A 23948-nucleotide genomic window follows, 5' to 3' on the forward strand; every position below is an offset into this window, starting at 1 on the left:
TGAGCTCTGTGAGCCACCCTCCCCCACCCACCCCAAGGGGGCAACCCAGCTCACAAATAGTACATGGCGCCTGTCAGCAGCGCTTATCCAGGTCACGTGACCCCATCGAGCCATTGTGCCCATTCTGTCCCTTGGCAAACCACTGCGCGAAAACCAACGAGTGGGACGTGACGGCGATCAGCAGCTTTGCGCGCATCGCCGTCGCTTTGTTGTCGGGGCCTTTGATGGGGTGAGCGTCGACACAGCGTGTGTGTGTGTGTCGAACTTCTTTCGCACCGTACGCAAGCGACCCGCGCTCGTCGGAGGCGCGTGGTTCTCCCGTTGAGCACGGATCGATGTCATCAGATATAGGCTTGAAGACAGAGGTCGCAACCGGGTACCCGATACCCGTACCCTACCCGATACCCGGCTATCCGTACCCGGCCGGGTACGGGTACCCGTTTGCGACCCTGGTGCGGCCGGGTACGGGTAGGCCGTGAGTCACTGGTGAGTAACTGTTTGTCACTCATTTCCCAACGTCTTGTCTCTTCTCACAATTCAAGTTCCTAGAATCAACCCACTTGCGCCTGCAACATGGCTTCATCCCAGAGGTCGCAATCAGGTACCCGATACCCGGCCAGGTACGGGTAGGGTACGGGTACGGCCGGGTACAGGTACGGGTACCCGTATGCGACCCTGGTGCGGCCGGGTACGGGTACGGGTAAGCAATCAAAACCCGTTTGCGACCTCTGCTTGAAGAGCAACAGAGAGGGTAACTTTGGCCGACACCCGCACGTCGGCCAGACGTCTCGGATCCACGTGGCTGTGAAAGATAGATTGGGATTTAAGAGGTTGGCGCCGCGGAGTAGAGGGGGAATAAGCCGCTCACGCACAGATATTTCATCTGAAATTCTGCGGGGAAACGCGGATTTTAGGATCTCCGCTGCACGCTGATCACTGCGGGTTGTCGCGAACCGCGGAATGCGCAATGAGTGACGAGGCCTGGAGAAAGCGAGTCATCTGAATCGATAGAAGCACGTTGAAGGAAATGGTATATGTAAGTGTTCTTTCGGTAAAGTCACGTAGAAGGGAAATAATAAAATAATAGAAATAAAACTATGAAATAAAATTCTCACGACGTTTCCGCCACAATGCAAGCAGCCGTCCTCAGGTGAAGAACAGGGCTGTCGTGACTTTACCGAAAGAACCAAGAAGATGAATCCCTGCAGTCACGAACGCTTTAAATCGAAAGATATGTAAGTGGTTTATATATATTACTGTATATATAAGTGACCATCACATGAGACTATAAACATTTTACTTTTTTCTAGATTTGAAGCTTTCGTGACTGCAAGGATTCATATTCTTAGGTTTTTTTCGGTAAAGTCACGTAGGTAAAAAAATAAAATTAAATTAATAAAAGTAAAATAAAATAAAAAATAAAAATCACGACGTTTCGGAGGCAACACAAGCTTCCGTCTTCAGGTGGAACTGTCACAGCACGACAGCTGTATCAAGTAATTACTTTGATTAATTTTAATTTTTTACCATACGTGACTTTACCGAAAAAACCTAAGAATATTTTATTTTTTATTTTACCCGGTAAGGCCCACTGAGCTAACGTGGCTCTTTCTGTCAGAAGCGACCTCGACATCACAAATGACAGCTCGGCCAAGCGGCCCATGCTCACGTGGAATTAGAGAGGAGTTGCCAGAGAGTCCTGCAGGCGCGTTCATCCTAAATGTCATGAGCCTCGCCAATTCACCGCCCACAAACCAGTCGGCGTGCTTGTGCAATCAGTGTAGCTCTGTCGTTTTCGAGATCAGTTCACGACTCGTGAATTTCCGCAAAGAATTTTGAAAATGCATTTTCGGCTAGCCGCGACTTAAGAGGAGAGTGGGCGATGGAGGAGGCCGTGTGCTCGGTGGCAGATGACGGGGAGCTCTGCATGCTGATATGAGCTACCCGTCGGAGGCCGTCGGACTGCGAGAAGGGCTGCGTGCAGAACGATAGAGGGAGCGAGAGAGAGAGCGAGAGAGTGACCGAGAGAGTGAGCGAGAGGTGGGGGTTTACATAAAGCAAGTTATTAAAAAAATAAAAAATACGAAATGATGAACGAAGCAAAGTGCCGACTACACCGAGCATCTTCTTGTTTCCGCTGATCGTAAAAAAAGAGGAGAGGAAGCCTTGTGTGGTGCGGCTAAAGTGCAATATTCGGCTTGATGCAATTAAAAAAAATGCAAATAAACAACAACAACCCTGTGTTGCTGTATATACATTCCTGTAAATGTACCGGTGTGTGCGTAATTGTACAGACGAAGAAATGTTAACGTACATGCGGCGTGATGTGTGCCGTGTACTGTGCAGGTCCGAGGGCTCTCCAGTCTCGCCCCCACCACCCCCGCCACCCCCCCTCCCCCATCGCCCCTCCCCCATTACCCCTTCCCTATCACCCCCCCCCTATCACCCCTCCCCTATCACCCCTCCCCTATCACCCCTCCCCTATCACCCCTCCCCTATCACCCCTCCCCTCCATCCCCCGCCCCGAACGTAGACGCATTGTCAAAAGTCAATTTATCGCACTTTCACCACATCCAGTATTGTGTACACTCTACACAATATAGCACATTTTCGAGCACATTTATCATACATTACATAACATAATGCAACGCCTGTGGTATGTGCGCTATTCTGTACAATTTGGTTTACCGTACGTGTGCTAACAGCTGAAGCCCATTCTCCTTTCACAGCTCGAGGGGCGAAATATCTCTTGGCATGCTTTCACATTCGCATGCAGTGCTGTGTATAGCAACAATACAATCCATCTCGTTATAAACATGGGTTCGCTACCCCGCTACCGGTTTGCTCGAAGCTTCACTCTTTTGTCAGTGTCAGCTGCCATCACGCGGTATCTGCAGTTTACGCAGTGGAAAAAAAGTGCCCGGTGGTTTGGAACGCGACCAGACAGATTTGAACAACCAAAGGTGAAAAACACTTAACATGTGTGTCCCGTTGTAAACGCATGAGGTCGATGACATCGGTGTGCGTGTGCTGTGCGTCGTTGCTCGTTGCTGTCACCACATTTAATTGCACGCAGACGACAAGTCAACCAAAGGCGTCGCGTATCATTCGCAACGGAGGCCTGAGAACGAATACATGCAGTGTTGGGTGATGCAATGCTTCGTGTAAAGCTGCACGCATCTGTGCAAAACACTCAACGTATAATTGACCCCACAAAAAAAGGCCACTTTGAAATTGTGCTGAAAATGTTGTACGCAAAATGACAACGGCGTCGAACATTGTCAGATTACGGGCATAGAACCCGATCTCATTGAAATGTTGGTCGATGTTTGTGGACATGCGTTGTCAGCCTGTTGAGGGTCTCTTGAATTGTCCCCCGGGTTAAACGGCATGGAAATGGCCAAATTAATAAATGCAAGTGCATGAAATAAATGTAATTTTTTATTACGTTTGAAAACCTGTAATCCACAGCAATGCCCAACAACCGTATAATGTAGGTTGCATAAGCTAAACGTGGATTAATTCATTCGGGTTGTGTTTCTACAAATTAGGTAGATGCTATGAACAGGAGTTTTTTTTTTTTAAACAGTACCACGTCATCCCACGCAGACAATATCTGGCTTCCATCTCCCGAGTAGCTTCTGGACCACAATCCCATTAAACCTCACCTGCACACAAAGCATGGCAGATGCGGAAACAGGACCTCTAATTACGGACGAGTTAGGTTCCAGAGGTCTGTTCGTAAGTCCAACTTTACTCCTGTCGATTCCAAACATGTTGTACAGCATGTACACTAAACATGGGAAATTCGCTTTAAAGGTTGTATAATCTCCTGTAGATGTAGATGTCACTGGTTCTTCATGTTCTGCAGATGTAGATGCCACTGGATCTTCACGTTCTGCAGATGTAGATGCCACTAGTTTTTCACGTTCTGCAGATGTAGATGCCATTGGTTCTTCATGTTCTGTAGATGCCACTGGTTCTTTATGTTCTGTAAATGTAGATGACACTAGTTCTTTATGTTCTGCAGATGTAGATGCCACTGGTTGCTTATGTTCTGCAGATGTAGATGCCACTGGTTCTTCACGTTCTGCAGAGCTAGATGCCACTGGTTCTTCACGTTCTGCAGATGTAGATCAGTGATGTGCGGTGAGGTCAATGGCTGGGGAGGCACTGGCTAGTGTCAGAGCCAGATTCACACACTGAGGGAGGCAGATGTGATAGCTGCCTCCCCTGGTGCTTTTTCATTGCAGTTTCATGACGAGACCAGCGAGCCTAAATATATTTACACACATACGTGAAATATGTTACCTGGAGTATGGAAGGCGAGAACATGAAATGAAGGGGTCTACAAACATTACATTGGTGACATACTGAGATAGTAACAGGCACGCGCTTACTGCCGCGCTCCATCCAGTTACTGAGGGGTTGCGCAATCAGAGGGGAGGCTGAGCTCGCCGCTGCCTCACCTCTCGTCTCTTCCTGTATTTGCAGCGGAGCTCCGCAAATTTGGCAATTTTGATATAAAAAAAATGATTGGAATCGTACAGAAATTACATTTATAACACAGATCAGTGGAGGAATCTTAAATATTTATTTGATTTGATTATTCTTTTTTTAACTTTTCGTAACAGCTATTTTCATTGGATTATAACAGGTGAGGCTCTGCTTCCCCTGCCTCCCCTGACCGCACGTCCCTGATGTAGATGCCACCACGGCCGCGGTTGAATTTACGACTCTCGGTCCGAACAAGCCACTGGACATGTGGACAGGTTTGTTCGTATCTCTGAAAGTTCGCAAGTTGAATGTCCGTAAGTAGAGTAGTCCCTGTACTTGATGCACAGATGGCAACTGCTCAACTCTGGTGTGCCACTGCGGTCACCCACAACATTCCATGGGACGTACAGCGATTGAATGCCCGAGTCACCAACACGAAGGAGGCAATCGTTTACAACGATTCGCTCCACTGCTCTTGACGCAATCGTATGGCCCGACCGCTTCAATGTAAACGTCATCGTCACCGCTCTTCATCAACATCAGCCACGCGAAGAAGGGTTTAGCAAAGTCTCCTTAAGATTCTAGCAATGCGTGCTTCTGTGCTGCGGAATGCAGCAGCTGTTATCGTCCTTGCTCACGGACATCGCTCAATGTGAGAATCGATGTTTCTGAGTTTATTATTACGTATTATTTTTTTTATCGTAACCTCCTCTTGCCGAGCTAAGCCAGGCAACAGCATCTTTATCGGCAGCGCGGAAAGGGCCTTGAGACTACCGTCGAGTTCAAGATCACGACCTGTAGCGCTGTGGTGTGAGGATAAAGCGTGGATGGGTGGGCGAGAGAAGATGGGTGGGCGGATGAGTGTGGCAGGTGGATGGCTGGATGGGTGGGCGAGAGAAGATGGGTGGGCGGATGAGTGGGGCAGGTGGATGGCTGGATGGGTGGGCTAGGGAAGATGGGTGGGCGGATGAGTGGGGCAGGTGGATGGCTGGATGGGTGGGGGGGGAAGTGGATGGCTGAGTGGGGGGAGGTGGATGGCTGGATGGGTGGGGGGGAAGTGGATGGCTGAGTGGGGGGAGGTGGATGGCTGGATGGGTGGGGGGGGGGGAAGTGGATGGCTGAGTGGGGGGAAGGTGGGTGGGGGGGGGAAGGTGGGTGGGGGGGGAAGGTGGGTGGGGGTAAGGTGGGTGGGGGGGAATGGTGGGTGGGGGGGGGGGGGGAAGGTGGGTGGGGGGGGGGAAGGTGGGTGGGGGGGGAAGGTGGGTGTGGGGGGGAAGGTGGGTGGGGGGGGGAAGGTGGGTGGGGGGGGGAAGGTGGGTGGGGGGGGAAGGTGGGTGGGGGGGGGGAAGGTGGGTGGGGGGGGGAAGGTGGGTGGGGGGGGGGAAGGTGGGTGGGGGGGGATGGTGGGTGGGGGGGGGAAGGTGGGTGGGGGGGGGAAGGTGGGTGGGGGGGGAAGGTGGGTGGGGGGGGGGAAGGTGGGTGGGGGGGGAAGGTGGGTGGGGGGGGAAGGTGGGTGGGGGGGGGAAGGTGGGTGGGGGGGAAGGTGGGTGGGGGGGAAGGTGGGTGGGGGGGGAAGGTGGGTGGGGGGGGAAGGTGGGTGGGGGGGGGAAGGTGGGTGGGGGGGGAAGGTGGGTGGGGGGGAAGGTGGGTGGGGGGGGAAGGTGGGTGGGGGGGGAAGGTGGGTGGGGGGGAAGGTGGGTGGGGGGGGAAGGTGGGTGGGGGGGGAAGGTGGGTGGGGGGGGAAGGTGGGTGGGGGGGGGAAGGTGGGTGGGGGGAAGGTGGGTGGGGGGGGGGGAAGGTGGGGGGGGGAAGGTGGGTGGGGGGGGGAAGGTGGGTGGGGGGATGACTGGCTGGCTGGCTGGGGGGATGACTGTGTGTTGGATTGCTGGTGGAGCGATGCACTTGGGGGAGGGTTGACGGTTGCGGGGTTGGGGGGAGGAGTGGGGATTTGGGACCGGGTTTGAGGCTGCGTGCGTAAAATGGGCGGAGGAAGGCGGCCGCATGAAGGATGAAGAATGTGTGTGGGATTGCCTCCGCAGCCCAAACCGCGTAACGCGGTGATGCCACCACCGCTGCTGCTGCTGCTACTCCTCTCGCCTGCCCGATCCGATTGTTGCGCGTGTTCGCGGCGGATATTTTAAGTTTAAAAAAAAAATTAACAAACAAAACACGTGAACGAATAAGCACGCAGGATCGCGCACGCGAAGGGATCGGAGTACTGTACATTTGGGGGGTTGTTTTTTTTTTGTCCCCATTGGGCACAAAAATAGAAACGGAGCAGTTACAGCGCAGGGCTGCGTCAAGGGGGAGCGTGCGCTTGCTCGCTCGCTCGCCTGGCAGGAGCCCAACGTGTTACCAAAACGCACGCGGCGAAGAAGATGAAGAGCCATAATACTAATAATATAATAATAACGATGCACTAACCACGATATAAGCAAACGGCTGTGAACAGAGCCATGCAAACGCCGGTGTCCGTGCCGGGGATTTGAAACCGAAATCGGTTTTTTTTTGTGTGTGTGGGTGGTGGTGGTGGTTTTTGTCGGGGAACGGATAGCAAAAAGAAGAGGGGTGCTTCTGGAAAATGGCAGCTGTCCTTTCGACGGAGCGCCAGGAGATCCCACTGACAGAGGTGGGTGCCTTGGATTCCCCGAGACGTCGTTGCACTCCGTGGCAGGCGCGGAGAGTTGATGGGTGTCGGTGGTGGTGATGATGATGATGAGTAGGAGACAAGCAAGTCAAGGTAAGTGGACAAATCCAAAGGCTTCTGTCAAATCGCCGGGAGTTGGAGCTGCTGATGGTTGATGCCTGCTGCTATGCCTAATGCTTGCGGGTCGTTAAACCCCTTGCCTCTGTTATAGAACAATTGCGCTCAATTTTGTTCTTGAGTGTGATCGCATCGGGGACGTTCATGGGACTAAATGCAAATGTCCGTGGTGTACTCGCCACGACGACAGGGCTTTCGGAGTTAAAATAGTTCGCGTAGTTTTGAAGGAACGCGGGGACCCACAAGGCTCGTGTGTTTACTGTTGCGGTCGACATTCTGACTCCTGCTGCTGCTGCTTGCGTCTTTCATCTTTCCACATTCACACGAAGGGGGGTGCCTGACGACTGACAACGGCGTTGTCTCGTGCACTTGATGAGTTACATCACCCGACGATGAATGTCATAGCCGGGAGGTGATGCCAGGCGCTCGTCCGAGCCTCATTGCGCTCGTTGCATCATGTCGTCCGTTTTAACTTCTTTCGCACCGTACGTCGCCAACCGTGCTTGACCCAAAAAAAGCCTATATTTATAATGAGCACTGGCATGCCCTGTTGCGCGTGTGCAATGAAGTCAACTGCCACTTGTTTTGACAGCACTTGCTCGGTGCTTGTGAGAAATCACGTGTAGTTTAGTGGGTGGGGGGGCATAGTGGGAATTGTGGGGGGGGCATAGTGGGGGGGGGGAGGTGGGCATTGTGGGGGGGGCATTGTGGGCGGGGGGGGAGGCATTGTGGGTGGAGGTGGGAGGCATTGTGGGCGGGGGGGGGCATAGTGGGGGGGGGAGGTGGGCATTGTGGAGGTGGGCATTGTGGGCGGGGGGGGGGCATTGTGGGGGGTGGGCATTGTGGGGGGTGGGCATTGTGGGTGGAGGTGGGCATTGTGGGGGGTGGGCATTGTGGGTGGAGGTGGGCATTGTGGGGGGTGGGCATTGTGGGGGGTGGGTGGGCATTGTGTGGGAGGGGGTGCATTGTGGGGTGGGTGGACATTGTGGGGGAGGTGGGAATTGTGGGGGGGAGCAAAGTGGGGGGGGGGGGGAATTGTGGGTGGGCATTGTGAGGGGGGGCATTGTGGGGGGGGGGGGCATTGCGGGGGTGGTAAGCATTGTGGGGAAGGGTGGGCATTGTGGTGGGGGGTGATCATTGTGAGGGGGGGGGTGGGCATTGTGGGGTGTGTGGGTAGGCATTGTGAGGGGGGGGGGCATAGTGGGGTGCCCACTGGGGCAAGAGAACTCAACTGGTGCGTGCCCCCCATCCAGTGCCAAAGCCCTTTGCCGATGGACGCCCACGCGTGCGGCGGCGTGGTGCCTTCCGCAATTAAAATTGAGTGAGACTTGTAGATTTATTCTCAACATTGTCACCGCTTAATTATTTCCAACAATAGATGATTGCGCTGTGAGTTTCCTCTCTCTCGCTCTCTCTCTTTTCTCTCCTAGAGCAGCGATACACAGATCTGCATCCGCTAATTGACGATGTTTCTTTTTTATTGACGGTGGTGTAAATTAACAAATCGTTTCTCCCAGGCCTCTCCGTGGGGCATTGCTTGAAAACTTTGCCCGGTCGTGCCTCGCTCCGTCACGGGAGGCCGCTGTGCTGTGCCCTGGGAGTCGTTGAGGATGCCCGTATCGTCATTGTCGCTTCTCTGGGTACGCATGCTGAATTGCACTGATAATTATCGATGCGAATAGTCGTATGACTAAAACATCGAGAGTGAGTGTGTGTGTACGTATGCTGAACTTCTCTCGCACCGCACGTAGCCAACCGTGGCTAATCGGAGGTGCGGGGAAGGACATACCTGTTCTTCACCTGAGGACGGCTGCTTGCGTTGTGGCCGAAACGTCGTGAGAATTATTTTATGTTTAATTTGTATTATTTTATTATTTCCCTTCTACGTGACTTTACCGAAAGAACCAAGAAGACACAAAAAGCAGTTCTAAAGAAATTCGTTTTCAGTCTAGATTTAAAAGTGCCTAGCTCCAGAGGCTTCCTAATATCGGAAGGAAAGAGCGTTCCAGACGGCCGCAGAAGCGCCGAGCCAAAAGCCGCTGCCGCTTCGAGGGCGATCGGAGTTCGCGTGATGGTTTATCTTCCTTGACGAGATCAGCTAAGGTATTGTGGTTACATGTTTTTGGGCTGGCACTTTGTGCGTGCAATGAGTGCGAGCGTGTGGACATCGACATTGCAAACCAAGGACAACCCATGCAGACAGACATTCGTCAGAAACGCCGCTTTAAATAGAAATATTGACATCGAATAGGCGACGTTTTGGGTATGTGCTATGAAGATGGGGTCATTGCCCGAAGCATCCCCAGTTAGATTTTTTAAAATCCTTTATATTAAGTTCGCTTGCTTGCTTAAGACCGTGCAAATCTTTCGGTCGTTTTTTAACCCACTTCCCGTGATCCAATCGAGCTGACATTTTCCACACAGACTCGTTACACTTTTTAGGACAAAAATATTATATTTAATTACCAATTGCTTAATGGTGCAATGCAATCATCTGACCCATAGGTAGCAACCATCTCAAGCCAGAGGACGAGAGGACTCTAGCCGCCACGCATATAAAGGATTTATAGTGAAAAACTTTGTTTTTACGGGTTATAGTTATTTCCTTTTAACACCACACTGTTATTGACGAAGGTATCGAGTTTTTTTTTACTTGTGCCCCTGCACCACTGGTCACAGTAAATATGCGTGGTGGATATTGGCTCATTTTAAACGACAGTAGCGGAGGAGCGTTTGACTTAAGGGCACATTGGGTTGTTTCGATATCAACGGATCAACACAGGCACCGTATCATATTGCCTTTTGTATATTCGTGATCAATGTGCTTCTCTACAACATGCCAATCATTCTCAATTCGAATGCAATTCAATGTGCCTGCACTACCATACGATGTGCATGTCCTACCATACGAGTGCAATTCAATGTGCCTATCCTACCATACGATGTGCCTGCCCTACTATACGAATGCCATTCAATGTGCCTGTACTACCATACGAATGCAATTCAATGTGCCCGTCCTACCAGTGATCCACAGTCCTCAGTCAGCCAGGTTAGTAAGTGACCGTGCCTTCGTGTACGTGCGTGTATAGAGATAGGAGGCTGGTGACAGTGGCGAGGTTAGTGGTGTATTTCAAGTATTCGGCTACTGGGATAAACTTCCACGTCATGATGATGATGATGAGCCACTTCGTTGAGCTATTATTCGTGATAGCCAGGTCACTTCTGAAAGATGAGCCATGCAGCTCAGTGAGCCTTACCTGGTAAACTACACACGAAAAGAGTGCCCTTTTTAAATCCTTTATATTAAGTTCACTTGCTTGCTTGCTTGCGCGCTTACGACCGTGCAAATCTTTCGGTCGTTTTTTAACCCACTTCCCGTGATCTAATCGAGCTGACATTTTGCACACAGACTCATTGTGCGTGACAATTTATTTTCGTGAAAACATTTTTCAAAAATGTTACACTTTTTAGGAAATTAGTTTTTATATTTAATTACCAATTGCTTAATGGTGGCAGGCAATCATCTGACCCATAGGTGGCAGCCATCTCAAGCCAGAGGACGAGATGACTCTAGCCGCCACGCATATAAAGGATTTATAGTGAAAAACTTTGTTTTTACGGGTAAATTTTTTTTCAAATAAGCTTGCTTATTTATCTGGTGATACATATTTGTGATATTGTAATTGGTAGGCGAAATTATTATGTACTCACTAGGTAAACTCGGCTTAAAATATGTACTCATATATAACGTGTCAAATGAGATTTGGCCTCATTATGTGTGTTGTCTATCTGTATAAAATGCATGTTCTTGTTCACATTACTTTAAACAACCCCTTAATGTTGACAATATTAAGCTGGTTTAAATGCATTGGTGTAAAGGGGTCTAACCATCATCAACAATTGTTTCTCATCACCGGGTGGATTTCCAAAGGAATTCCCTGCTATACTCTTTGGTTCTTTCGGTAAAGTCACGTAGCGAAAAATAAAAATAATAAAAAATGAAAATAAAAAAGTGAAAAAAATTAAAAAGGAAAATAAAAAAATAACTAAATTAAATCACGACGTTTCGGAGGCAACACGAGCTTCCGTCATCAGGTGGGACAACCACAGCAAAAATTTTTTACTGTAGTGGGCAGAGAGAGTTGTATGTGACAAGCGTTACATAGGGTAAGAGGGGGGGAGGAGCCAGGGAGGAGGGATGCAGGGGGGGGGCGTGTGGAGTTGGGGGCGGGAGTTTAAGCTGTTGTCGTTATTTTCGATGGATCCCTGCAGTCACGAAAACTTCAAATCTAGAATTCCCTCCTGATGGAGCAAACAAGTATAACCCGTAAAAACAAAAATTTTCACTCTAAATCCTTTATATGCGTGGCGGCTAGAGTCCTCTCGTCCTCTGGCTTGAGATGGCTGCCACCTATGGGTCAGATGATTGTCTGCCAACATTAAGCAATTGGTAATGAAATATTTTTTAAAAATTCCCTAAACAGTGTAAAATTTGGGAATTTTTTTTTTCACGACAATTAATTGTCACGCACAACGAGTCTGTTTGGAAAATCTCAGCTCGATTGGATCACGGGAAGTGGGTTAAAAAAACGACCGAAAGATTTGCACGGTCGTAAGCAAGCAAGCAAGCACGCAAGCAAGCAAGCGATCTTAATATAAAGGATTTAAAAAGTCTTCGAACCACACGAGGATATTGTCCAACTTTTGCAAACGTCGCGAGCAAACCCTGTAAATGTAGCTCTCTCGTGATTGATCTTGTGAAGTAGCAACTCCCCCACAATTGATCAGATGTGTGTGTCTTGCCGTGTGGTGCTGCGGTTAGAACTCTTGCCTCATAGTTAGATGTTCACGAGTTTAAATTCTGGTCATGGCTCGACACAGCATTACATCCCTCTGGTGATCGATAAAATATTAACGAATTTTTGAGCATTCAACGGTTGGCACCCTATGGACTGGCGCCTGTAATGGGGTTGTGGAATTGAAACACATTTCCTAAATTTCAGTGTAATATCATTTCAGTGTAATATCATATACTACTATAATAAGCCAAGAATCTGTGTCCCGCGCGTCCTCATTAATATTCATGAGTGGTTGACGTCATTCCACATGCCGCACACCACAATAACCATGAGGGGGTGACGTCACTCCACATGCCGCACCCCTCTACAATAACCATTAGCGGGTGACGTCACCCCCCCCCCCCCTCTCATTAATAATCATGAGCTGAACAATTTTTCTATTGAATATTTCAGATTTACTGCAATATACACCCGTCCTTGGATGCAAAAAAAAGCTAGTTTATTCATAATTACTTATTTATCCAGGAAAACTGCGCTGGGCTCCTTAGCAGGAGGGTCCTGCATTGGTCTTTCATGTTCAGATGTTTTCAGCCAACGAACGATGCGTGATGATTACGCACGTGGGACGAAAACCAGAGCACATGCGCGAGGGGGCAACGTTCAATCCCCGTACAGATGGAAACAGATAGAATTCACTTGCTGTACTGCCATCTCCTGGCGAGCCACGGTATACAGCATCTCCTTGGCGCCCACGAGAAGGGAGTTTCACAACGTTCCTGCGATCCGCTGGCGTGCCCCACCACCGCCAGGCTATGTGTGGTGGAGCAGCGGCGTGATGATTTGTACATTGCACTATACACCTGGTGACCTGAGCTTGATTCCTGGCCCCGGCGAGTGATATGTGGTGAGTGATTATGTATTTATTTGTATTTTGTTCTGTCTCGTTTGTTGTAACTTTTTGACCCACCCCTACCGGACTTCTGTGAAAAAGAGCTTTATAGCTCATTGGATTTCTCCGCGATAAATACATATTCTGATTCTGATATGAACTGGTCCTGGGTCTCCTCCACTGACCCACGCTGCACAGTCAGTCAGTATCCTTTATGTAAACACATTCTTGCGGAGGGAGCTGGTAGGAACGTTGGGTTGCTTGGTCAATGGCCAGGGTCAACGGCGGCGTGGTGTATTCCGCAAATATGGCCGACTGTGAGGGCGGGCACAAGCCGGCGTGAGTAGGTTAAACGTTGAGTTTTATAAGGGCACCATGGGGTTACCAGCCCCTCCCCACCCCAGCCAGCCCCTCCCCACCCAGCTCCTCCCCACGCCACCCAGCCCCTCCCCACCCAGCCCCTCCCCACCCCAGCCAGCCCCTCCCCACCCTCCCCACCCAGCCCCTCCCCACCCTCCCCTCTCCACCCAGCCCGACCCCTCCCATTTTTGGATGCACGACGGACGGACACAATAATCCCCTGTGGGCTGGTGTAACCAGGAGGTTCCTACCAGTACCAGGAGACAAAATGAACCCACTGAGAGCGCGAAACAGCGCTGCCTCTTTTGCAAGGGCAACCTGGAGTTACACCTTAGAATGTTACTTTTTTGTTAAGGAAATATGAAGCTCCTTTAACAATCGTTGAATTAAAATAATTGAACGAGCCCAAGTCAAGAAGGTGAATTGCCCTATTTGAAGAGAAATCATTAAATACTCTCGACAAAAAATGTAAAGTAATGTTAGGAAAGGTCAGTCAGACTAGATTATGCAAGTCGAGGTAATGGAGAATATTGCACGAAATGTCGTACGTACCATGTAAACTCACGAACTATAAGCTATTTTAATGAACTATTTATATCTTTTTCAGAAGCGACCTGGCCACAAATGATAGCTTAACGAAGTGGCTTATCACGTGGAAATTGATTGCAGCTCTGATTCTAAATGTGGAGGGAAAAACCGGAGGACCCGGAGAAAAAAATCCATGCGAGCACAGGGAAAGAGAAGATGCACATCTTCCTGGTTCTTTCGGTAAAGTCACGTAGAAGGGAAATAATAAAATAATAAAAATTATAAATAAAACATAATAAAATATAATTCTCACGAGTGAGAATTGTATTTGATTATGTTTTATTTTTATTTATTTTATTACTTTCCCTTCTACGTGACTTTACCGAAAGAACCAAGAAGATGAATCCCTGCAGTCACGAAAGCTTTACATCGAAAAGAAGATGCACACTTAAAATATACAGGCATCTTCAGGTTCAAAATCGAACCCACGACCTCCTGCATACGAGGCGAGGCAGCTAACATCTGGCTTCAGGCATGACTTGACACACTGCACAGGGAATCCTTCGTCCAAGAGTAGCATGACAAAGGGCTACAAATTAAGGCTGTTGTTATTATTATTACTACGCAAAATTTGATGGCACCCAGAGTGCCTCGGGACACACTGCAACGAGCGCACCATTTTCCTCGCACTCGTAACTGTCGCATCGAATACAGCACTGCGCTTGCCAAACTGTCTGCACGCAACCCTTGCCAAACTGTCTGCACGCAAGCCTTGCGTTATTTCGGTGTTCTTCACTAATTTTCAGAGGAGTGGGTGGAGGGGGGAGTGCGAGCACTTTCACAAATAAGACATAATCAGTGCGAGGGGTGTGCCACATTTAAAACCATTGGGGGTTTGTGACATCACGATGATGGACTGGGGGTGTTGTCACATGTTGTGTCTTGTCAGGGGGGGGAGGGGGGGGCGCATGTCTGGGGCCGACACGAAAGGCCACCAGGGACCGCCAGTGGCCTGAGGGCCTTGCAATGAAGAACGCTGCGTTTAAATCATTCCCACCCATTCACCACTGGCGGTTTAATTTGGAATCGGAGGATGTTTCCCGGGGCGCAGTGTTTGATATCACACTTTGCATAACGTCGGCCACTTCCTCGCACCGACGATGCAGTGGTCCCATAAAACGGTAACTCGCCAAACCCATTTGGTTCATCCACTTGGCAACAAATGTCTTGTCGGGGCAACGGTAAACCACGAGGCTGCTATCTTGCTAACAGCTCTCCGTTGCTCTTTACACAATCGATTCATGTCACACATGTGTGAGATCCTCTTTGAAAAATGTAACGGGCAATTTTCAAAAGAATGGCTCCTTTTTTATTTCTTTCTTCTTCACATCAGATTTTGACAATTTTTGGTCTTGCATCTTATTGCTGTCCCCCCCCCCCCCCCCCCGATTGGGTGACCTCTGCAAGATAAGTTAGGGTCTTGAAACAATGCAAGAATTGCGATGCAATGAGAAAATCCCATCTTTCCGCCGAGACAGCCAGCCTGGCGATCATGACGTGATAATCTTTTTCTTTGCGTGTCAATGAGTCACTATTTCAGCCCACTGGTGTGTCGGAGAGTAAATCCACAACATTTCCAATTGGAGTTTGACGTTTTGCTGGTAATTTGATCCAGCATCATGGGGCGATATTGCCAAAATTCTGCGATGATGCTGGACAGTGTAAAATGTTTTCACGAACATTAATTGTCTCGCACAACGAGTCTGTGTGCAAAATGTCAGCTCGATTGGATCACGGGAAGTGGGTTAAAAAACGACCGAAAGATTTGCACGGTCGTAAGCGCGCAAGCAAGCAAGCAAGCGAACTTAATATAAAGGATTTAAAAAAAGTGAAATCGACAGTACTTTATTAATAAAGAATTATTGCTCATTTTCATTACAACTCGCGAAATAACCCTATTGTAACCTCCCGCAACTCCAACTTAATACATTAACCCCATCCCCTTTGCCTCGATCCCGAAGACCTTATCTTAATTGCCTTTTTAAAATCAAAATATAATTAATCCTCATGCGCCTTAGTCACCAGTATTATCGGGCACTTTCAGTGATCGAGGCGTTCCACGAACCCCAACTTGGCTCGGCGTTTTCACGTTATTTAATGTCGCATTTTAACATCGCGCGCGCACGCTCCATCCTTTGCAAGGTTACAAAAGTGCCGCAGCCGTTCGAACGTTAGAAGAACACCGAATGTGTGGGCTTTGTGCGCAGAGCAATGTCCCGCTAATTGGTTACTGGGTTGTCATTTGTCTTTGCTAAAAACACGTAAATACGCGGCAAGATTAACCCGGCATACGCCCCGTTGGACGCACTCGAATGCAGTCTGTCGTCACTTCCTGACGTGTGCTGCTGCACCTCCGTGAACGCCTCGCGTCTGGACGAGCGTGACGCTGCGGCTAGACTGAGCGATCGAACCCTGTAGCAGAGGGTCACGGGGTTCAAATGGCGTTGCTGTTCACACCGAACGTACGACGGGCCGATGTCCGGTGGCAGTCCGCAACGCAACTGCCGCGGTCGCTGTGCATCATGTGATCCAACACTGCCCGCTCCGCCGATTCACGGGCAATATCACGGACTCATATTCTTAGGTTTTATTCGGTAAAGTCACGTGGGTACATAACAAAGTCTCAGTCCTTTGTTATGTAGACTACCCGTAGTTTCAAGCCGCACCAACCTTACCATAATAATAAAAAAGGGGGCCTGTCCTGGCTCCTCCCCGCCTCAACCACTATATATATACGGGGTAGTATCTCTTGGAATTTCTCATTTACTTGATACAGCAAGCGTGCTGTGACTGTTCCACCCGAAGACGGAAGCTTTTGTTGCCTCCGAAACGTCGTGATTTTTTTATTTTTTTATTTTACTTTTATTAATTTTAATTTTAATTGTTTACCCACGTGACTTTACCGAAAAAACCTAAGAATATGAATCCTTGCAGTCACGAAAGCTTCAAATCTAGAATATCACGGACATCCGAAACTAAACTACTTTCGTTTACAACCCAGGTAAGGCTCACCAAGCTATGTAGCTCTTTTTCAGACGCAACCCGGCTGTCACGAATGATAGCTCAACGAAGAGGCTTGTCGCGTGGAAATGTATCGTGGCCAAATATTTTGAAAGCGTGTTGTTGATTCTAAATGTGGAAGGGAAAAACCAGAGGACGCGGAGATGAAATCTACGAAAACCACGGGGAGAACGTGCAAACTCCAAATAACAGGCATCAGGGTTGAGATTGAACCCACAACCTCCTGCGTACCAGGCGAGCTAGTTAACATTTTGCCACCAGGCCTCAACGGAGGCCATTGATTGGATTAATCACCTGGATATCCGTGGACTCCCACATTATCTGGCCTTCATCATCCTCAAAACATGGGCCTCACTCATCCCCCGGACACCAAGGAACGCATCCCTCAATTTCGGTGCCGCAGTGAGTGACGAGATGTTAACTCCCTCGCCTAGTATGCAGGAGGTCGTGGCTTCAAACTTGAACCTGACGCCTGTTGTATATTTAAATATTGCATATTCTCCCCGTGGTCGCGTGTATTTTTAAATCCTTTATATTAAGTTCACTTGCTTGCTTGCTTGCGCGCTTACGACCGTGCAAATCTTTCGGTTGTTTTTTAACCCACTTCCCGTGATCCAATCGAGCTGACATTTTGCACACAGACTCGTTGTGCGTGACAATTTATTTTCGTGAAAAATGTTTTCCATAACTTTACACTTTTTAGGAATTTTTTTTTATATTTATTTACCAATTGCTTAATGGTGGCAGGCAATCATCTGACCCATAGGTGGCAGCCATCTCAAGCCAGAGGACGAGAGGACTCTAGCCGCCACGCATATAAAGGATTTATAGTGAAAAACTTTGTTTTTACGGGTTAATTTTTTTCTCTGGGTCTTCCGGTTTTTCCCTCCACGTTTATAATCGACGTGTGTTTGGCATAATTTGGCTGCTATAAATGTCCACACGATAAGCCACTTCGTTGAGCTATCATTTGTAGCCCAGGTCGCTTCTGAAAAAGAGTCGTATTGCTCAGTGGGCCTGACCTGGTGAAATAAAAATATTTTTAAAAAGTCGCTCATTGTCCCCCACCCACCCCCCGGAACCAAGACTGTCCTGGCAGAACGTCGTGTGGCAGCATTAGATCCACCAGCGTTAGATCCCGCCAGTGTTAGATCCGCCAGCGTTAGATCCCACCTCCGTTAGATCCACCAGCGTTAGATCCACCAGCGTTAGATCCACCAGCGTTAGATCCACCGGCGTTAGATCCACCAGCGTTAGATCCACCAGCGTTAGATCCACCAGCGTTAGATCCACCAGCGTTAGATCCACCAGCGTTAGATTCAACAGCGTTAGATCCAACAGCGTTAGATCCCACCTCCGTTAGATCCGCCAGTGTTAGATCCAACAGCGTTAGATCCAACAGCGTTAGATCCAACAGCGTTAGATCCACCAGCGTTAGATCCAACAGCGTTAGATTCAACAGCGTTAGATTCAACAGCGTTAGATTCAACAGCGTTAGATCCAACAGCGTTAGATCCAACAGCGTTAGATTCAACAGCGTTAGATTCAACAGCGTTAGATTCAACAGCGTTAGATTCAACAGCGTTAGATTCAACAGGTTAGATTCAACAGGTTAGATTCAACAGCGTTAGATTCAACAGCGTTAGATTCAACAGCGTTAGATTCAACAGCGTTAGATTCAACAGCGTTAGATTCAACAGCGTTAGATTCAACAGTGTTAGATTCAACAGTGTTAGATTCAACAGCGTTAGATTCAACAGCGTTAGATTCAACAGCGTTAGATTCAACAGTGTTAGATTCAACAGCGTTAGATTCAACAGCGTTAGATTCAACAGCGTTAGATTCAACAGCGTTAGATTCAACAGCGTTAGATTCAACAGCGTTAGATTCAACAGTGTTAGATTCAACAGCGTTAGATTCAACAGCGTTAGATTCAACAGCGTTAGATTCAACAGCGTTAGATTCAACAGCGTTAGATTCAACAGCGTTAGATTCAACAGCGTTAGATTCAACAGCGTTAGATTCAACAGCGTTAGATTCAACAGTGTTAGATTCAACAGTGTTAGATTCAACAGCGTTAGATCCACCAGCGTTAGATCCACCAGCGTTAGATCCACCAGCGTTAGATCCACCAGCGTTAGATCCACCAGCGTTAGATCCACCAGCGTTAGATCCACCAGCGTTAGATTCAACAGCGTTAGATTCAACAGTGTTAGATTCAACAGTGTTAGATTCAACAGCGTTAGATCCACCAGCGTTAGATCCAACAGCGTTAGATTCAACAGCGTTAGATCCAACAGCGTTAGATCCAACAGCGTTAGATCCACCAGCGTTAGATCCACCAGCGTTAGATCCACCAGCGTTAGATCCACCAGCGTTAGATCCACCAGCGTTAGATCCAACAGCGTTAGATTCACCAGCGTTAGATCCACCAGCGTTAGATCCAACAGCGTTAGATCCACCAGCGTTAGATCCACCAGCGTTAGATCCACCAGCGTTAGATCCAACAGCGTTAGATCCACCAGCGTTAGATCCACCAGCGTTAGATCCAACAGCGTTAGATTCAACAGCGTTAGATTCAACAGCGTTAGATCCACCAGCGTTAGATTCAACAGCGTTAGATCCACCAGCGTTAGATCCAACAGCGTTAGATCCACCAGCGTTAGATCCACCAGCGTTAGATCCAACAGCGTTAGATCCACCAGCGTTAGATCCACCAGCGTTAGATCCACCAGCGTTAGATCCAACAGCGTTAGATCCACCAGCGTTAGATCCACCAGCGTTAGATTCAACAGCGTTAGATTCAACAGCGTTAGATCCAACAGCGTTAGATTCAACAGCGTTAGATCCACCAGCGTTAGATTCAACAGCGTTAGATCCAACAGCGTTAGATCCACCAGCGTTAGATTCAACAGCGTTAGATTCAACAGCGTTAGATCCACCAGCGTTAGATCCAACAGCGTTAGATCCAACAGCGTTAGATCCACCAGCGTTAGATTCAACAGCGTTAGATTCAACAGCGTTAGATCCACCAGCGTTAGATTCAACAGCGTTAGATTCAACAGCGTTAGATCCAACAGCGTTAGATCCACCAGCGTTAGATCCACCAGCGTTAGATCCAACAGCGTTAGATCCAACAGCGTTAGATCCACCAGCGTTAGATTCAACAGCGTTAGATTCAACAGCGTTAGATTCAACAGCGTTAGATCCAACAGCGTTAGATCCACCAGCGTTAGATCCACCAGCGTTAGATCCAACAGCGTTAGATCCAACAGCGTTAGATTCAACAGCGTTAGATTCAACAGCGTTAGATCCACCAGCGTTAGATTCAACAGCGTTAGATCCAACAGCGTTAGATTCAACAGCGTTAGATTCAACAGCGTTAGATCCACCAGCGTTAGATCCAACAGCGTTAGATTCAACAGCGTTAGATTCAACAGCGTTAGATCCAACAGCGTTAGATCCAACAGCGTTAGATCCAACAGCGTTAGATTCAACAGCGTTAGATTCAACAGCGTTAGATTCAACAGCGTTAGATCCAACAGCGTTAGATCCAACAGCGTTAGATTCAACAGCGTTAGATTCAACAGCGTTAGATTCAACAGCGTTAGATCCAACAGCGTTAGATCCACCAGCGTTAGATCCAACAGCGTTAGATTCAACAGCGTTAGATTCAACAGCGTTAGATTCAACAGCGTTAGATTCAACAGCGTTAGATTCAACAGCGTTAGATTCAACAGCGTTAGATCCAACAGCGTTAGATCCAACAGCGTTAGATTCAACAGCGTTAGATTCAACAGCGTTAGATTCAACAGCGTTAGATTCAACAGCGTTAGATTCAACAGCGTTAGATTCAACAGCATTAGATTCAACAGCGTTAGATTCAACAGCGTTAGATTCAACAGCATTAGATTCAACAGCGTTAGATTCAACAGCATTAGATTCAACAGCATTAGATTCAACAGCGTTAGATTCAACAGCGTTAGATTCAACAGCGTTAGATTCAACAGCGTTAGATTCAACAGCATTAGATTCAACAGCGTTAGATTCAACAGCATTAGATTCAACAGCGTTAGATTCAACAGCGTTAGATTCAACAGCGTTAGATTCAACAGCGTTAGATTCAACAGCGTTAGATTCAACAGCGTTAGATTCAACAGCGTTAGATCCAACAGCGTTAGATCCAACAGCGTTAGATTCAACAGCGTTAGATCCAACAGCGTTAGATTCAACAGCGTTAGATTCAACAGCGTTAGATCCAACAGCGTTAGATCCACCAGCGTTAGATTCAACAGCGTTAGATCCAACAGCGTTAGATTCAACAGCGTTAGATTCAACAGCGTTAGATCCAACAGCGTTAGATCCAACAGCGTTAGATTCAACAGCATTAGATTCAACAGCGTTAGATTCAACAGCGTTAGATTCAACAGCGTTAGATTCAACAGCGTTAGATTCAACAGCATTAGATTCAACAGCGTTAGATTCAACAGCATTAGATTCAACAGCGTTAGATTCAACAGCGTTAGATTCAACAGCATTAGATTCAACAGCGTTAGATCCAACAGCATTAGATTCAACAGCGTTAGATTCAACAGCATTAGATTCAACAGCGTTAGATTCAACAGCGTTAGATTCAACAGCGTTAGATTCAACAGCATTAGATTCAACAGCGTTAGATTCAACAGCATTAGATTCAACAGCGTTAGATTCAACAGCATTAGATTCAACAGCGTTAGATTCAACAGCATTAGATTCAACAGCATTAGATTCAACAGCGTTAGATTCAACAGCATTAGATTCAACAGCGTTAGATTCAACAGCATTAGATTCAACAGCGTTAGATTCAACAGCATTAGATTCAACAGCATTAGATTCAACAGCGTTAGATTCAACAGCATTAGATTCAACAGCATTAGATTCAACAGCATTAGATTCAACAGCATTAGATTCAACAGCATTAGATTCAACAGCATTAGATTCAACAGCATTAGATTCAACAGCATTAGATTCAACAGCATTAGATTCAACAGCGTTAGATTCAACAGCGTTAGATTCAACAGCATTAGATTCAACAGCATTAGATTCAACAGCATTAGATTCAACAGCATTAGATTCAACAGCATTAGATTCAACAGCGTTAGATTCAACAGCATTAGATTCAACAGCATTAGATTCAACAGCGTTAGATTCAACAGCATTAGATTCAACAGCGTTAGATTCAACAGCATTAGATTCAACAGCGTTAGATTCAACAGCGTTAGATTCAACAGCGTTAGATTCAACAGCGTTAGATCCAACAGCGTTAGATCCAACAGCGTTAGATTCAACAGCGTTAGATTCAACAGCGTTAGATTCAACAGCATTAGATTCAACAGCGTTAGATTCAACAGCGTTAGATTCAACAGCGTTAGATTCAACAGCATTAGATCCACCAGCGTTAGATCCACCAGCGTTAGATTCAACAGCGTTAGATTCAACAGCGTTAGATTCAACAGCGTTAGATTCAACAGCATTAGATTCAACAGCATTAGATCCACCAGCGTTAGATCCACCAGCGTTAGATTCAACAGCATTAGATTCAACAGCGTTAGATTCAACAGCGTTAGATTCAACAGCGTTAGATTCAACAGCATTAGATCCACCAGCGTTAGATTCAACAGCGTTAGATTCAACAGCGTTAGATTCAACAGCGTTAGATCCACCAGCGTTAGATCCAACAGCGTTAGATTCAACAGCGTTAGATCCACCAGCGTTAGATTCAACAGCGTTAGATCCACCAGCGTTAGATCCAACAGCGTTAGATCCAACAGCGTTAGATCCACCAGCGTTAGATCCACCAGCGTTAGATTCAACAGCGTTAGATTCAACAGCGTTAGATCCACCAGCGTTAGATTCAACAGCGTTAGATTCAACAGCGTTAGATCCAACAGCGTTAGATTCAACAGCGTTAGATTCAACAGCGTTAGATCCACCAGCGTTAGATCCACCAGCGTTAGATTCAACAGCGTTAGATTCAACAGCGTTAGATCCACCAGCGTTAGATCCACCAGCGTTAGATTCAACAGCGTTAGATCCACCAGCGTTAGATCCACCAGCGTTAGATCCACCAGCGTTAGATTCAACAGCGTTAGATCCACCAGCGTTAGATCCAACAGCGTTAGATCCACCAGCGTTAGATCCAACAGCGTTAGATCCACCAGCGTTAGATTCAACAGCGTTAGATCCACCAGCGTTAGATTCAACAGCGTTAGATCCACCAGCGTTAGATTCAACAGCGTTAGATCCACCAGCGTTAGATCCAACAGCGTTAGATCCACCAGCGTTAGATCCAACAGCGTTAGATCCACCAGCGTTAGATTCAACAGCGTTAGATCCACCAGCGTTAGATTCAACAGCGTTAGATCCACCAGCGTTAGATTCAACAGCGTTAGATCCACCAGCGTTAGATCCAACAGCGTTAGATCCACCAGCGTTAGATCCAACAGCGTTAGATCCACCAGCGTTAGATTCAACAGCGTTAGATCCACCAGCGTTAGATTCAACAGCGTTAGATCCACCAGCGTTAGATCCACCAGCGTTAGATCCACCAGCGTTAGATCCACCAGCGTTAGATTCAACAGCGTTAGATCCACCAGCGTTAGATCCAACAGCGTTAGATCCAACAGCGTTAGATCCACCAGCGTTAGATCCAACAGCGTTAGATCCAACAGCGTTAGATTCAACAGCGTTAGATCCAACAGCGTTAGATCCAACAGCGTTAGATCCAACAGCGTTAGATTCAACAGCGTTAGATCCACCAGCGTTAGATCCACCAGCGTTAGATCCACCAGCGTTAGATCCACCAGCGTTAGATCCACCAGCGTTAGATTCAACAGCGTTAGATCCAACAGCGTTAGATCCACCAGCGTTAGATCCACCAGCGTTAGATCCACCAGCGTTAGATCCACCAGCGTTAGATCCACCAGCGTTAGATTCAACAGCGTTAGATTCAACAGCGTTAGATTCAACAGCGTTAGATTCAACAGCGTTA

General features: G+C 47.8%; 1 protein-coding gene across 3 annotated transcripts in view; it reads left to right on the forward strand.

Annotated features, from left to right (window-relative positions):
- The first annotated feature begins 6962 nt into the window (after nt 1–6962).
- The window catches only part of LOC133355385 (FERM domain-containing protein 4A-like), a 308322-nt gene continuing 291336 nt past the window's right edge, over nt 6963–23948 (forward strand). For all 3 annotated transcript variants that reach the window (XM_061572640.1, XM_061572639.1, XM_061572642.1), the window contains exon 1: nt 6963–7126. In XM_061572640.1, coding sequence (XP_061428624.1) covers nt 7079–7126 — 48 coding nt within the window. In that variant the 5' untranslated portion in view covers nt 6963–7078. The remainder of the gene's footprint in view (nt 7127–23948) is intronic.

Source organism: Lethenteron reissneri, chromosome 51, assembly GCF_015708825.2.
Source record: "Lethenteron reissneri isolate LAM-NWPU_2019-01 chromosome 51, ASM1570882v1, whole genome shotgun sequence".
Lineage (NCBI taxonomy): Eukaryota > Metazoa > Chordata > Hyperoartia > Petromyzontiformes > Petromyzontidae > Lethenteron > Lethenteron reissneri.